This window comes from Arachis hypogaea, chromosome 9 (genome assembly GCF_003086295.3).
Source record: "Arachis hypogaea cultivar Tifrunner chromosome 9, arahy.Tifrunner.gnm2.J5K5, whole genome shotgun sequence".
Lineage (NCBI taxonomy): Eukaryota > Viridiplantae > Streptophyta > Magnoliopsida > Fabales > Fabaceae > Arachis > Arachis hypogaea.
This window is the reverse complement of record NC_092044.1, coordinates 103,952,109-103,969,847: the sequence shown is the minus strand read 5'-3', so window position 1 is coordinate 103,969,847 and position 17,739 is coordinate 103,952,109. Positions and strand designations below refer to the sequence as shown.

Genomic DNA, 17,739 nt, shown 5'->3' with positions numbered 1-17,739 from the left:
AAATTAGATATTTTAAAAAATAATTATATTTTATAATAATAAAATATAATTATAATAATAATCATAATATATGTACATAAAAAATAACTACTCATATAAAATATATATTAAAATATAAAATATATATTAAAAATAAATTAAATAATATATATATTTATATATAAATATATAATAATTAATAAATAATTTGATAACTAATTTTTATGTATATATAATATTTTTATTATAAAAATTATTATTATATTTTATATTTTGCCGTCACCGTAAAAATTTGTTGGATTCGTAACTGATTACATATCAATTAAATCTTATGCATGAAGGTTATATATATATGAGAGACAGGTTCTAGACACTTTCACTATTTTGTAAATAACCTGTTATGCTTTTGTTTTGTTTTGTTTTTTTTCCCCAAATTCTTTATAAACTATATAAACTATGCACATGGTTCTATCAAGAAAGAAAGAAAGAATATGATGCAAACCACAAACTAATTTGTTAAGTAAAATACCCTGAGACAGAAGGTCATGTATACCAAATGTTGCTTTAATTAGCTGTCAACTTTTCCCATACCAAGAATGATTCTTTATTCATTGCCTTGTTATGTACCTCAAAATGATAGCAAGAAAAAGAAGATTACTAAATAATTAATTGAATACCATCACTGCCACGTCACCTATGCTTAGAATAAGGATCATGATTTTGATGTTCACCTAATTAATACAAAAGATTTAGAAAAATAATAAGTGTGTATTTGTATTAGTATTTATTAAATTGAAATTTAAATGAGAATAATTTTATAAAATTAATTTTGGATAAAAATGGATTTCTGTTAATATGATTTATGTTTTGTAGTTTTCTACCAAAATTTATTTTAATAAAATGAATATTATTTGGATAATATTAGTTAAAATTATTTTTAGATACATAATTATTAAAAAAATATAATATTAAATTATAATATTATTTTTTAAGTATATTTAATATTTTTAATATATTTTTAATATTTTTTATATAGTATTTTTTTAGTATTTTATTTTAATATACTATAATTTTTTATTATTATAATAAAAATTAATATTTATTTATTAAATTAAAATTAACATATAAAAATTGATAAAATATACTTTATATTAAAAATAAAAATAATATATGAATAAATCAATAATTTTTTTAGTATTCTTTTCAAATATTTTTAATAATTTTATTTTTATTATTATTTTGGGTTTCAACTTTTCATTAGTTAAGATTTTATTATTATTTATAGTTAATTTTTTATTTAATTTTTCAATTCTAATAGAAATAATAATACATATTATAAAAATTAGAATAATAAACAATGCACATAAATTATAATAATAAATTTTACATGAGAAAGTGTACGGGTCAGCAATTTTTGTGTTTTATATCCAGCACTTAACCATAAAAAAAAAGTGAATGATCTCTCACCATTGGATGTAATTTCACACCATTAAAAATATTATTGATGACTAATTGATGGTTATAAAATACGAAAGTTGTTGATCCCATAGCACTTCTCATTTTGCAATGTTAAACAAAAAAATATTCTATAAATTTTTCAGTACTCTCAGTATTCTTTTTAGTATTATTTTAGACTATAAATTTTTATTACTTATGACTCTATTGTTATATATGGTCAGTTTTTATTTACTTTTGTTATTTTTAATAAGATCAATAATTTATATTATAACAAAATTATAATAAAAAATTTAATAAAAAAATAAAAAATCAAAATATAAAAAATTGAAATGTGTCGAAAACAAATCTAAAAATTCTTATGAAAAAAATTAGTGAAACTAATAAGAATTAGAAAAACCAAATGTAAACATAAATGCAAAAATTACAACTTCTTATTTCAAATGAAGTGTCCGTTTAAAATGAAAAATCACGTCAAAGTAAAAAAGAGTTACCAAACAACACAAAAAATAGTATTTAAAAATCTTAAACGCACTCTTCTTTTCTTCAATGCTAAACTAAACACACTCGAAATAGTTAGTGCTTAATGATCCAATGACAAGTGAAAATTTCAAAGTTCTGCATTAGCTTGGCATGATCAATCTTTTTTAACGTCTAATATTATAGGTTATAACAACTAATTTCAGTTAATATTATTACAGTAAATTGACAAACAAATTTAATATAAAGTCCACTAAAATTAAAATTTTTGTTAAGTTTGGATTTTAAATATTTTTTTAATTGAATTTCATATGTTCTTATTTTTAATGAAGAATTTTAAATATTTTTTTTTTGTGTAAAATATTGGATGCAAAACTATATATATATATATATATATATATATATATATATATATATATTTTAATTATTCTGTTGTTCTTTATAGTTTTACCAAATTTATAATTAGATTTTTATATTTTTTTTCAATTGAATTCCTAAACTGTTTTTAATTTTGTAATTAAATTATTTTTATGTCAAAAATATTAAAATTAATAAAATATTTTCTAAAAAAATATATCGTCAAATATCTAATTAGGTTTTTAGTTGTGGATATTTCAATTATTTGTAGAGAAATATTTAGTTAATTCTAACATTTTTTATACTAAAAAAGACTTAATTATAAAATTAAAAATAATATAAAAATTTAATTTAAAAAATATAAAAATTTAATTATAAATTTAATAAAATTATAGATACTAACAAAAAGTTTAAACCTATATATATTTGATGCAATGTTGGTAGTATAATATTGACTCCCAAAACTTTCGTTTATTAAAAAAGCGAACGAAATAATTTGAAGTGAACAACAATAAGCTTATCACCTTCATCACTTAAAGTTTGATGATGAAATATTTGAAGTAAATATGTTGCAAATAACTCATCAATTTAATCAACTGAAAATTAGGGCCTTATGTATATATGTCCCTTATTCCTACAATAATCTATATACTATTACTATATATAGTATGGATTAGTAGAAGCAAGTTTAGTGCATAAGTTTTTTTCTTAAATATTTTTCATCATGCATAAGTTTCTTTTTCTTTTCTGAGTTTATTTTTGAATTTCTTAAAAGAGACAACGGATAGTGGTTTAGTGAATACATAAGTAATTTGAGAATCAGTTGAAATATGAATCACATGTAATTGTCTTTTGGACACTCGATTTTGAACAAAATGTAAATCAACCTTAAAATACTTGTTTTGATGACTATGAAAAATTAGATTGACAGAAAGCATCATAGCACTGAGCCTGTCACAATACACAGTAGATACAATAGGTTGAGAAATACCAAGTTCTTGTAGCAACTTAAGAATCCATAATATTTCGGCTTCAGCATTCGCAAGGCATTTAAATTCGGCTTTTGTAGATAAACGACTTATTGCCGTTTGCTTACGACTACACCAAAACACCAGATTACAGTCAAGAAAGACGCAATATCCACTGGTGGACCTACGATCTTCAATGTCACTCGCCCAATCTGCATTCGCAAAGACAAGAACACGAAGATCAGTAGACTTTTGAAACCATAATCCATGATGATATGCACCTGAAAGATAACGGAGGATCCTTTTCAAGGCTGTCCAATGATAGTACTTGGAATTTTTCATGAACTGACTAACGCGATTCACAGAGAAGGACATTTCTGGATAAGTTAAGGTTGCATATTGCAACCCTCCAACAAGGAACCTATAGAGAGTTGGATTTTCATATGGTTCAGACCTGTCAGAAATCAACTTGAGAGAGGAGAGCATAGGAGTAGAGACAGGCTTGGAGCGAGAGAGGCTTGCACGTCTTAACAGATCAAGAATATATTTCACTTGTGAAATGTGAAGTTCACCAATGCCAAGCATATTAAATTTTAAACAACAAAATAATTCAAACCACCTAAGTCTTTAAGAGAAAATTTAGAATTCAAGTAAGTGATTAGAGCATCAATTTTAGTTTTGTTGTTACCAGTTATAACAATATCGTCCATATAGGCGAGTAAATAAGTAGTAGAATTCTTAGTACGTCGAACAAACAAGGAGGTATCAGCTTTGGTATTAGAAAAACTATAAGTTAAGAGAGCAAAACTAAGTTTAGCAAACCAAGCTCTTGGAGCTTGCTTGAGGCCATAAATGGCTTTATCAAGCTTGCACATTAATGAAGGATTGCTGGATATAAAGCTAGGAGGTTGTAACATGAAAATATCCTAAGTTAAATCATCATTCAAGAAGGCGTTGTTAAAGTCAAATTGGTGAAGTAGTCAACCATATGTAACAGCAAAGGAGAGAACAATCCGAATTGTAGAAGGACGAATCACAGGGCTATAAATTTGATTAAAATCAATCCCTTCAACCTGATGCCACCCTTTAACAACCAAGCGTGCTTTATATTTTTTGATACTATTATCAGAACCCCTTTTAATAGTATAGACCCATTTACATCCAATAATAGTAGAATTGGAAGGATGGTCAATGAGATGCCATGTATGATTCTTGATCAAAGCATCATATTCCTCAATCATGGCTTGGTGCCAATAACTAGAGGATAAAGCCTGAGAAAGAGTTTTGAGAGGATATTGAGTGAGATCAATGTTAGAGACAGAAGCTAAAGCTTTTGGTTTAAGAACACCAGATTTAGATCTGATAACCATACTATGTGTATTAAACGATTTAAGGGTAGGTGAAGAAGTAAGAATGGGAGCTTTGGGTAACTGAATTTCAAGACCAGATATAGGTATAGAATTAGGAGGAACATGCTGATCCGAGGAAGTAAAGAGAACAGAATTAAAAATAGGTAATTAGGGTGAACTCAATTCATTGATATTAGAAGTGGAAGCAGGATGAAGAACATTATATGTATCAAATGTATTAGTATTAAGATTAGAATTAGAAATAGAAGTGGAGTCAACTGTGATAGGTGATAAAGTAGAATTGGAAACAAGAGGTATATGAGGCACAGAGAAAACTGTATAAGACAAAGAAGAAATATCAGATGTAGCAAGGGAATTAGATGAAAAGAAAATTGAAGATGGAAATAATTTTTCATCAAAAATAACATTTCTTACAATTAGAAATTTCCTCCACGAGTAAGACATTTGAAGCCTTCGAATTGAGGAGCATAGCCAAGGAAGATGCACTGTTGAGATCTAAAATCTAGTTTGATGATTTAAAGGTCTAGTGTTAGGGTAGCATGCACAACCAAAAACCTTGAGCATGTCATAATTGGGTTGTAAAGCTTCTCAAATGGTGATTTAGAATCTAAGACTTTGGTTGGTAGCCGATTTATGAGGAAAGAAGCTATAAGAAAAGCATCTTCCCAATAGAGAAGAGGCAATCGAGCAGTAGCTAAGAGAGTTAAACCCATCTCAGTCACATGTCTGTGTTTGCATTCAACAACTCCTTATTGTTGATGCGTGTAAGGACAAGAGAGGTGATGAACAATACTCTGATCTTATTCAGTTTGAATTGCTTTGAGAGAATGGCCAGTTTGGCTTTCTATCAATACTTTATACTGCTGGAAAATAGAAAAAACTTAAGACTTTGACTGCATCAAATATAAGCAAGTATAACTTGTAAAAGCATCAATAAAGCTTACATAATAACGAAATCCGAACTTAGAAATTGATGGAACAGGATCTTAAAATGTCAATAAACACAAGTTGTAAAGGATAAATGTATTCAGTTTGAGAAAGGGAAAATGGGAGAGCATGCATTTTTGTCATACAAAAATGATCACAAACAAAAGAATCAGTAGCTGAATTTTGATTAATAGGGACATTATATTGTTGAAGGACACTTTTTACAATAGAGTTAGAAAGATGTCTAAGCCTTCTATGCCACAAAGCAAGATTGAAATTACAAGAGGCTAAAAAAGCATAAACAGAATTATGATCATAAAATGGTGTTGGCACACACAAAGTATCAAAGGAATATAGTCCATGTCTAAGAATTCCTTGAAGAAGAATTTGCTTGTTGACCTGAGATTTAACAAAACAATGAAAAGGGTGAAATTCAAAGAAAACATTGTTATCTAAACAAAACTTTGATACACTGATAAGATTCTTTGCAATTTTAGGAATATGTAAAATATTTTTAAGAGCAAAAAGATTATTATTATGAGGATTAAGTAAAAAAGAAAAACCAGTGCGTTTGATAGAGATACCAGATCCATTTGCTATATATAGTTGATCAGGTTCAGTATATTCAGCTGAAGATATAAGGTTGGTAGAACCATGTGTGAGGTGATGGCTTGCACTAGTGTCAGGGTACCATGAAGTATCAACAACAGAAGAGGTGGAAGTGAAGTAAGACTGTGGCTGGTGAAAGGAGGAGGAAGGAGGAGGTGGTGGATTAGATGAACCAGCATTGACTGAATTTGAAGAGTATCCATTGTATGCTTTATCAAATTGATAGAAGCAGTGTAAAGTGGAATGGCATGGACGATTATACACTTGGCAATAAAGACAATTTGCTGATTGCCATGAATTTCTTCCACCGCGTGCAAATCTTTCACCACGAGCACCTCTTCGTCCTCCAGAGGTTCTTCTAGTAAATCTTGGATTGGAAAAATTTGATTGAGCTAACTAAGCTTGTGCTAATTCAATGAAAAGTTGTTTGAACTTTTCAAGCGTTTCTTCATGAGAAATAAGGAGAGTTTCAACCTCTCCAATGGTAAAAAGTTCAGGTTTGGTTTGAACAAGTATAATGCAGTGTGAATAATCTTCAGGAAGACCATCACATATGGCTTCTATATGTGTTTCATTCATGATATCATACCCAAGAGTAGTGAGAGAATCAACAAATTTTTTGATAGTAGCAAGATACTGGTTGATGGTGAGAGAGTTCTTCTTGACATTTTTGAGCTGAGTTCTTAATTGCTTGATTTTTGATTTGGTGGATTCAGCAAATATTTGATGAAGTTTGTCCCAAATTTGAATAGCAGATTTGTAATATACAATTTGGTTCTTGAACGAACCATCAACAGATACAAAAATTCAAGAACAAAGATTAGAATCATGTTGCATCCATTCATTGTACGTACTTGAGATGGTAACGGTAGCCTTTTCAGTATCAGAGGCATGCTTTGGAGGTTCTTTCCCTTCAATAATGTGAACTTCCAAATTCTGGCTCTTAAGTGTGAAGAGAGCTTATTGTTTCCATGTCACAAAACTGGTGTCATCCAATTTTTCTATAATGGGATTGAGTATATATTTACTGTTGTTGGTTGCAGAAGCAAGAACAATGAGCGCCACAGATCCAAGATTCAAGCTCTTGTTACCAGTGGAAAGTTGGTTCTTCAATAAAATGAATTATGCAGAGAAAGCAGAGGATTATGATTTTATGCAGCAAGAAAAAGACTTTCAATCAAGGTTGCGAGAACCGGACCGGTCAATAAACCGGTGAGGTCACTGGTTCAATGGTTCACTGGTTCGACTGGAATTCAATCGGAATTCAACCGGTTTAATTAAATATTAAATAAAAGGCAGTGAAGGAGGCTCGGCGTTCTCTAGTAAGCTGCATAACCTACACTCAATAGTGAAAAAAACCAGTTATGTGGCCACTTCTTAGAAAAATTATGTGTGTCCTTATTCATTATCATCTCAAAATGACAATATCTTGTATCAGCTTCTTACCTTTTGTTCTAGAACCACCAAATCCTTCTTTAATTTTGAGATCGTCGAATTCTTCCTACGTATGATGTCTTCTAGTTCAGTAGCCCTCTGTTTTAAACAGTATCATAAGTGATTAGTAAACCAGACAAAAGGAGAATTCGAATGCAATGTGAATGAGTATTATCACCTTGTAATTAGCAGTCTCAGAGGCTTTCATAAAGCAGCAAACAAATTCATGAAGCCAGCAAACAAATTCATGAAAAAATAACCCCAGAATCATGAAGCCAGCAAACAAACAAATAATGAAGCTAGTAAACAAAATCATGAACAGAAAACAAATAAATCAAGCACAGAAAATCAAAATCAGAAGGCAGCAACAAAATCAATTTTACCATACCACCATCAACAATTCAGATTCAATGAAAATCAGCAACCAAAATTAACAACTCAATCAGAAAAACCAGCATAAAGCCATAAACAACTCAAAATTAACATAAACAACTCAGAATCAGAAAAAATTCTAGCATTAACAATGTTCATCAACAACGCAGAATCGTAAATATCAACAACCAACAACTAAAAAATCAGAATAAATAAAATTAACAAAATAATCAAAAATAAATTGAGGCAGTAGTGCTTACCGACGGCGAGGGAGGAAAGAAGGTGACAGCGCGGTGAATACTCCACAGCCGAGCAGAGAGACACGTTGTAGTGAGAAAGAGAGAGACAGAGAGAGCTTGAAGCCTCGAATAGAGAGAGAACTCGAAGAGAGAGATGTGCACCAACAAATCGAGCACAGACGACAATGGAGAAGCCCTTCGCGGCAGCGTCACCAACAGTTCCGAACAAGCACTCGACGTTGAGGAGAAGAGGATCGAGAAGCGAGCAGACCTTCCATGAGCGAAGACGACACCCAAGTCTGTCTCTGCCGGCGGCGATAACACCGTCTATCGGAAGAGAAGAGCTCGGCGATGGGATGGGGTTGGGTTCCTACCGCCGTTAGGGTTTGAGTTTGCCCAGTGTGAGAGAGAGAGAGTGAAAGGGGCAGGGGTGGGTGAGGGCCTGAGGGGTTCTGAACGTTTTTTTTAACAATATACATATATATCACTGAACCAGAAAAAAACCGAGCAGTTTTGGAGGTTTACCGGTTAACCTCCGATTTGATCGGTTTTTAAGTCAGTTTTTTGCAGGACGGTTTTTCACAGCAACCGAACCGAACAATTGACCGGTTTCTGGTTAATCCGTTCGAACCGGCCGGTCCGATTCGATTTTTAGAACAATGCTTTCAATTCTTAGTATACTAATAATATTCCTTTCAAGTATTTCTCTACTCTTCTTTTACTATATATGTGTGTAGACTAGCGTGTGTGTGTAGACTAGCTATAACAAATTTTCAAAAGATAAAAATAGTCAACTTACATTCTAAAAGTACATCAAGAACCATCACAAAAATTAGTTATTTCAGTTACTATAATGCATAATGGTTCTCTATATATCCCAATCCTACTAAATGAAATAACTTTTCGCCCGACTCAACTAGTCTAACACATAAAAAATATAACAAATACAATATAATTGTTTGTATGAAATTCGGCTTATGAAAAAGTTCAACTACGATTCACAAATTTAGAATGAGATCAACGGCTCAGATACAGCTGTGAAAAAATCCATCTTTAACTATGATAGGAATGATGGTCGAAGTCGATGGTTTGGTGATTTAAGATGAGTCGAGAAACAGAATCGAAACTAAATATATTGCGTAGTTAAATGTGAACACATATGCAAAAACGTGGAGTTTGAAAACCAAGACAAGATAGAACGTGGAGTTTGAAAACCAAGACAAGATAGAACGTGGAGAAGCCATTACGAAACTTCAGGGTCAATGCAAAGTCATGACCTGACAAAAAAAAAGGAATTACGTCGTGATCAAGATTCTTCAGAAACAAGTCTAATCTTAGGACCTATAAATAGAAGTTTAGAAGAGAAGAAGGACTTCAATAAAAAACACTAGATTATCACGCAATTTTCACAAAAGTTTTCAGTCTCAACGACGCAATGAAAGATCATGGAATGCGAGTGCACTGAGTGTTAGGTGCCCAATTTATTTTATTGTCTTTTGTTTTCTTTTTGTTCATTGCTTTGTTAAATATTTCATTGTTATTTTGCTTTATTTCAATTTCCATTTTAATTTTACGCCTTCATTTATTTAAAGTTTTTATTTATTTTCATTGTATTTATTACAATTTGCCATTAACAGTTCGATGCAATTTGCTTCAACATTAATACTAAGTAATTTCTGAGTCGAATTCACTCTTTTTCAAAAAAGTTGTATCTGTCCCCCAAACGAAAATCTTGATACAAATTTAATATGACACTCTGTCGAAGTTATCAAGAATAAAGTGAAACAATAATATATCAAATCCTTCAACATTTCTCAAATATAATAATAATAATAATTTTTTTTGTATATTTAATAATATATATACTTAATTTAATGATCCAAAATTTGTAGGAAAAAAATGACTAGAGTTTGAACCTCTCTCTGTCAAAACAGACACACACACCAGCCTTATAACGTGCTAGTATTATACCAAACAAACGGGTAACTACTAACTACTCCTTTAATTTTACCAATTAATTAAACCACGTCACTTTAATTTTAACATTTTGATAATTTAATATCCGCTTACGTTTTGTTTGTAGGATTCATGAACTACTCCAAGATGGATATTCTAGAATCAATGGGCAGTTATACTTATAATCTATTTATTATTACTTTAATAACGATTTAAAGAGTTAGATTGTCTTCCAAAAACTGAAAAAGAAAAGAAAAAGAAGATAACAAACAATACATAATAAAAGAATAAAAGAATTCTTCTTCGAATAAATAAAAGAACTACGTCAACGTGAACACTTTCTATCTTGATATATAGAATATGATAATAGCTTTTCTGTTTCTAATTTAAATCTTGTGCGACAAATCTATGGGCAAATACATGAACCTTCTCAATCATACTTTATAATTCAGGGTACCTTATATACATCTCTGGCAATCTTGATCGTGAAATACATTATGCAATTATTGTCTTTATAACTTTTATATTTCTTTTATTGTTTCCCTTAGACAATTCTTAATGGGAACCCGCACAATCTATAAAAATATATGTATTAAATATTCTTAATTTATATTCCAATTCTCCTCACTTTCTTGTCATTCTTATTCACTTCTTTCATAAATGGATTTCGTTTTAATAAAATTATTAATTGAATATCTAAAAGAGTCATAAATATACAGAACAAAAAACAGCTGGGAATTACATGTCTATCTTATCAATTATAATTTGTTTTCAAAGAAGTTGAGATAAATTTGCATATAAAGTTTAAGCTAGTGATTTGTATGGTAAGAAAAAACATTATTTTCCTTGATTTGTATAAGCAGTGAGAGGAACAATAATGACATTATTGAAAATTATTTTTTTTATTATGTGCTTGATTCTTTTTTTTTGTGTGTGTTTATGTGTTTGATTTTTTAATATGTAAGAAGTATACAATTTTTTTTGTTTGGTATAATATTTTTAGCAGAAATAAAAAATATTCTATACTTATAAATTTATAATAGAAGAGTGACCATTAATACTTCTGAACAATAAAAATATTAACACTGAAAAAAATGTGTAAAACAGTAAAAAGACTAGAAAAAAAATCAACAAAAGCACTTTCCTCTACTAGCCAAGAAGCAGAAGATGTAGTGAGAGGAGACATTAAACAGAGTCAAGCAACAACAAATGAGATAAATATTTTGATAATTCAGTAATTGAAAAATCATTAAGTTGTTTCATAACAGTTATCATAAATATAGCAATTAAATTTTTACAATTTTACAGGTCAATGTGGATAACTTTGCACCTATACCATCTCCAATTAAATTCTCCTAGCTATGCCTACAACTGCAGCTATTCCAACCCCAATTCATATTCCACCCAATAGGGGTCTACATAGCCGGTCCGGCCTGAAGATTCGGTCCGGCTCCGAATGCTTTAGGGACTAATTTAGTATGATTTCATCGGGTTTAGAGTCGGGTAAGGGTCTCAAAGATAGACTCGGTCATTATTTCGAGTCGGGTCCGGGCCATAACTCGGGTCACCCGAACTCGGCCTGATGGCCCAGTCATCATACACAATTAATATTTTATGTTGGATGATGACTATTTTTATGTGGAATTTAAAAATTGTAAACCTTAATATTTTGTGTTATTAGTCATTTATAAGATTATAAGTTAATGTTTTATGTTTAAAATGCATAAGACTCTACACTAATGCATAATATTGTATTATTTGTATTTATTTAAATATTTGGTGTTAGATAATATTAGTATTGATTATGGTTATGCTTTAATTTTAGAAAAGAGTTGGTTCTTGTTATATTTTTAAGTGAATTTTACTATGTGAATTGTGAAATAAAGGTTGGAGATTAGGTGATTTTTACATGCTACAGACCCAGCTTTCACCTGGTTTTTACTCGGTTTTCACCCACCCGAATGTGCGTAGGTTTCATCGGGTCTAAGATTGAGTTAGGATCCAAATATTAGGCCCGGTCTATATTTCGAACCGGATCTAAATTAAGCCAAACCCGGTGTGACCCGACCCATATACACCCCTACCACCCAACTCCTATGCCATCTTCAATTAGACCTCTTTCAACTGCATCTATTGTTAAGCCTCCCACCTCTAAAATGAAATATCCCAAAAGAAACCTTAAGAAGTTTCCTCATTCATAACCTTTTTCATTTAGGCCACTTCCATCACAACCTTCTTCTCTAAAGCCATCACTAAAAACTAGTCTCATCCTATTGAAATTCTACCGACAATACAAGATGTAAGTAAGAGTGTGTGGTTCAAAGATTAAATTTTATTACTAAGTAATCTCATTCTTAGACATTATATTCCTAGAAATGAGATTACTTGAAATATATGATTCTCATATTTGGTTGTAAAATTTAATATATTGGAATATTATGTAATAATCTTAGGAATGACTAAATTTTTGTTTGGTTGAGTTTAGATATCTTGGTCATATTATGTAATATGTCAAAATTATCCTTAATCATTCAAATTAAAATATTAATGAGTAAAAGTTAAATATTTTTTAAATTTACTAAATACCTCTAATAATAAATATTTTTAGTTAAAATTATTATTGATTCTAAATTTTTTTAAATTTACTAAAATACCCCTAATAACAAATATCTTTAGTTAAAATTATTATTGATTTTAATTTTTTTAAATTTACTAAAATATCCCTAATAACAAATATTTTTAGTTAAAATTATTATTGATTCTAAATTTTTTTAAATTTACTAAAATACCTCTAATAACAAACATGTTTAGTTAAATTATTATTGACTCTATATGTTTTACTAAAATACCCCTAATAACAAATATGTTAGTTAAATTATTATTGACTCTAACATTTTTTAAATTTACTAAAATACCCCTAATAACAAATATCTTTAGTTAAAATTATTATTGACTCTAAATTTTTTTAAATGTACTAAAATATCCCTAATATCAAATATCTTTAGTTAAATTATTATTGATTCTAAATTTTTTAAATTTATTAAAATATCCTTAATAACAAATATCTTTAGTTAAATTATTATTGACTCTAAATTTTATCTCTACTAATAAATTTACTATAATATCCCTAATAACAAATGTTTAATTAAAATCAATTTTATCATAATTAAATTAGTGACTATGACAATGTAAAGGGAGCAGTGTTCATCTCAGATGATCCTCAACTAATTGAATAGGGGCATCTCTATTCTCTTAACATTGTAATTACTTCCAAAGATGCAAAATCTGTGATCAATTATGCACAAAGCAACAAAAATCCAAAAGCCACCATCAATTTTCAACAAACATTTTTTGGAATTAAGCCATCACCAGTTGCTGCACATTATAGTTCAAGAGGAACTTTAGTTTTCCATGGATCTTAAAACCTGATATAATGGCACTAGGAACTAGGATTTTAGCTGCTTATATTCTTCACAAAATAACAGCAATAATTGGCACAAATGTCTTCCTATCAAGTCACTATAATATTCGATAAAAATTCAAAAATAGCAATATTTAAAGCAATTTCTTCAAAAATGGCAAAAGTTCCCTGGTTGAAGTTGGAACACCATGTCGATCACATTATTGTCCATTAGAATGCTAAGGCTAGCCTTCATTCTATCATCACCGCTCAAACCAGGAACATCTATCAATAGTGCCATTAGCTTCATTCTGTGCTTAACTCCTTCTTTCTCATGTTTAAAACAAGAAACCATATCAACTAAAACAGCTGTGTGTTCTTGATAAGCACCTTTCATATTTCTCATTGATTCTACTACTATGTCAATCACTTCCTCACTTTTGCTCCCTCTTTTTCTTTTATTCCTTTCTATATATGAAGCACTAGGAGCAGCAGAAGAATTAGGAGCAGCAGAAACACCGGGAGCAGCAGGAACACCAGGAGTTTGAGGCTCCTAAAAATTGAAAGCAACACCAACAGAAACACCAGAAGATTATTCAATACTGATAGAAATGAAGAACAAGTAGCCTAACTGATTCTACATGCTCTACGTTTGTATATACAAGCATTATCTTTACCTTGGCCAGCAAGACTAACAACATTAACTAACTAAACAGAACCTAATAGAATATTAATTACCCTGATTCTAATTCTGTTTGATTACATTCATATCCTTTTTTTCCTTATTATTATACTCCACAAAAATGAAGATCAATATTTCTATCTAAATGCTCAACATGATGGGAATAGTTAAGGCTAGTCACAGGAATAGGTTAAAGTAAATGAACTAATGAAGAATCACTCCAAAATCTAAAAAAATACACAGCAGCAGGATCAACAATAAGTGAATTTATGTACATGAATTAGAGTCAAGTGCTTACGTACTTGAGAATCAGTTTCATATTCAATTTCGGTCTCTTCCAAATTTACTTGGGTGTTTTCATTCACTTGACGATCACTCAAGGTTGCTTCGCGCTCAGCCTCCATTGTAGCAACTGCTTGAGTTATATTTTTTGCATTGCCTCCTTGAGCCCTATCTCTACCAAATGTTATTCCCAACTCTTCAAAATGTGGAAATGGTTTATTATAGAGGCCATTAGCATTAGGATGGGACTGAAATTAAAAAAAATTAAATAAGCAATTAATATTAAAAAGCTAAGATAAATAAACTTGTATTAAGAAAGTTATTTAGAATTTACACTCTTTCATTCATTGAAAATTTGTCGCTCCACTACAATCATTTTATCTTTATCGTTCCAATCAAATCCACTCCCAACCGTGTCCATTATCTCAACTATTGTAAAATATTATCTTTTTAGCAATTTCACCCTTGATTCAATGTGTGGATTAGCCTAAACATAGCAAAATAATTTAGAATTATTACTACTCTGTATATGACACCACAATTCATCCAAGCATAACTAAATATAGTGAATATATGGAGCAGTAATAATCATTTAGTTTTTGAATAACCAACTTATTATGAATAAGGTAAAGTTTATATGTAAGTTGAATATAAAATTTCTTTATTTAATTTAACACTTCAATTTTAAGACTATATATATGAACCAATTCATAATAACACAACATCCCAACAACATAAAGATCACCAAAGTGCATCTATGAATTAAAATTATGCATTTATAAAAAAGTTGATGATCATATAATTTGAATCTAAATCAATGATGCTAATATAATATAGTCGCATTCATAGATCATGCATGGTATCTAGTTCTGTAGGCATCCTTCTTAACATATCCTTGATTTTCCAATTTTGTCTAAATTATAATTTTTATATATTCAAACTAAATTCTTTCTGGTCCTTTCATCTCTATCTCATCGTCATTTTAAAAATAAATGAGAGCACAATAGTAAAGCATCTCAATATAGAAGCATAAATATTTTGTAAATTATACAATTATAACACAAATATAAAATTATAAACAAAGAAAATAAGTATTATGTAAAAAAACTGTACCTTAAGATCACATCCAGGGATCTTTTTATGCAGCATTTTTTCTAAATATTTTTCATAATCGGATTTAAACGTACCATTGTCACACTTCCAAAAAGTAGTTGCAAGTTCTACCAAACACTCAACTAATTTTGCATTTTTGTGTGGTATCCATCGACACTTAGTTTACTTTGAATTAGGTCGAGTATTCTCTTTCATTTTCTATAGAAGCAGAAAATAACACAAGATAATTTTTCATTATCTTGAAACAAGGAATCACACAAATATGAAAAGAACAGTAATCAAAGGCCAATCACAGAATCACTGCAATCCCATTTTCATCATCTTGAAGTAAGGAATCACACAAGTATGAAAAGAACAGTAATTATAAAATAAAATAAAATAAAGATGTACTAGGTGGTCTTGTTTGTAGTATATATATTACATTTAAAGTGAAAATTATAATATTCTACAGTATCTTATAACGAGCATATAATAAATATGAAATGAATGACGGGGAAAAGGAGAAGGGGAGTTATGTTGATAATTAATGATGCAGAATATTAGCATAGGATGAATGTACAAGGTATAAGGTTGTCATATAGGACATCAATAACATAAAGAGCATAAAAAGGAGGGGAGAAAAATTGGTAAGTAAAAAATAAAATAAACATAGTTCAAACTTTAATTATTTTATTTTGATAGACAAAATTAATACTCAATGTCAAAATTTGGTAAAAAATTAGACAAATCAATCTCTATCTTTATTTGATACAGGCTCTAAAGTTTTAAAAGTTTCAAACCAATCCTTTCACTTTTAAAATAATTTTGATGCAGGGATTTTGGTGATTAAAATTTGTTAAGAACTGGAATGCCCTACTAAAAATTTCTTATAGACTAATTTGGGATATTTTTCCAGACTAATCTTGCATGTATAAAAAAAACCAGAACAAGCTTTTTATATTAACGTTTAAAAATGATTTTTTTTCTCACTTGTTTTAAAAACAGCAGGAAGGAGATACGAGCAATGGCTGCTAACAAATTGTGATACTCAAAAGGAGTTAAAATTCTGAAATTGTTTTGTGGAAACCTAGTTATGCAAAAATGTGTACTAAAATAAAGATGCATCAGCAAAAATAAATCAAACAAAAAAACTATCATAAAAAATTGAAGTATATACAAACAGTGAAAACTGAAAAGTATAGAATTCAACCTAGAACACGATATAACAAGCATACATAGACACAGTGCTCCTCTCTTGCAAACAACGAAAATAACTTCACACATGGGAATAGGCCTAAACAGTATCTGCAACCCTCTTTCTCACCAAAAGTTACTACTTACTAAAATAAAGAAGACAAGATACATGAGACAAAGAACTAACTTAGTAAGTGCAAACTCTCTATTCACCAAAAGTTACTACTTATTACTACCTGATAATTCTATTTCTTCTTTTAGCTATGCTGCAACTTGGACAAATAACAAATATTAACAAATAGTTGTGTCAATTATAAAAGCTTCCAGCAAAACTAAACAATACCACAACCAATAACCTTTTACACCATGAAAACTCAATTTTCAATATGAAACTAATGGCAATGCCATGGCTAATCAAATGTTCTTGAAACATCAAAGTAACAAAGATATTAGGCATCAGAACAAGACAAAGAAAGAAACATTAACAAATTCAAAAGATCAAAATTCAGCCATTATTATATAATATAAGATTCAAAGAAAAACGACAACAAATAGAAAGTGATCTTCAAGTTTTGATCAAGAGCTGAAACTATATGCACCACAACAATTTACAGATTAATATATGCTATAACACTATATGCACCACAATAATTAAAAAACCCTCAATTTATTTGAAAAATAAAATAAACATAGTTTAAATCAGAGTTTCAGCAAAAAAAATAAACAGAGTTTAATCCACAGAGTTCAGCAATTTATTTGAGAAATAAAATAAACATAGTTCAAATAACAGAGATAAGCAAATATTACTACTGAAAAAATAAATCAACATCTATATATCATGAAAAAGGAATTAGGATGTATCAATTAAAACAACAATTCAAAAACGTAAATAAACTCATTTTGAATGAACTAGTAGAAACCGAAAACCTTAGAAAATGTTGTA

At 29.5% G+C, this 17,739-nt stretch overlaps 2 protein-coding genes across 2 annotated transcripts; both read right to left on the bottom strand.

Moving 5' to 3' along the window:
- Positions 1-3,208: 3,208 nt before the first annotated feature.
- Positions 3,209-3,824, bottom strand: LOC140175190 (uncharacterized mitochondrial protein AtMg00810-like). Its single transcript, XM_072202129.1, has 2 exons — positions 3,392-3,824; positions 3,209-3,222 (listed from the first exon to the last, which is right to left on the bottom strand). Exons 1-2 carry the CDS (start codon positions 3,822-3,824, stop codon positions 3,209-3,211), a joined length of 447 nt encoding a protein of 148 aa, XP_072058230.1.
- Positions 3,825-5,557: 1,733 nt separating this feature from the next.
- On the bottom strand, positions 5,558-14,931 carry LOC112709404 (uncharacterized). Its single transcript, XM_025761291.3, has 7 exons — positions 14,881-14,931; positions 14,531-14,758; positions 13,755-14,099; positions 8,212-8,560; positions 7,758-7,780; positions 7,592-7,678; positions 5,558-5,935 (listed from the first exon to the last, which is right to left on the bottom strand). Exons 1-7 carry the CDS (start codon positions 14,929-14,931, stop codon positions 5,573-5,575), a joined length of 1,446 nt encoding a protein of 481 aa, XP_025617076.1. The 3' UTR covers positions 5,558-5,572.
- Positions 14,932-17,739: the final 2,808 nt, after the last annotated feature.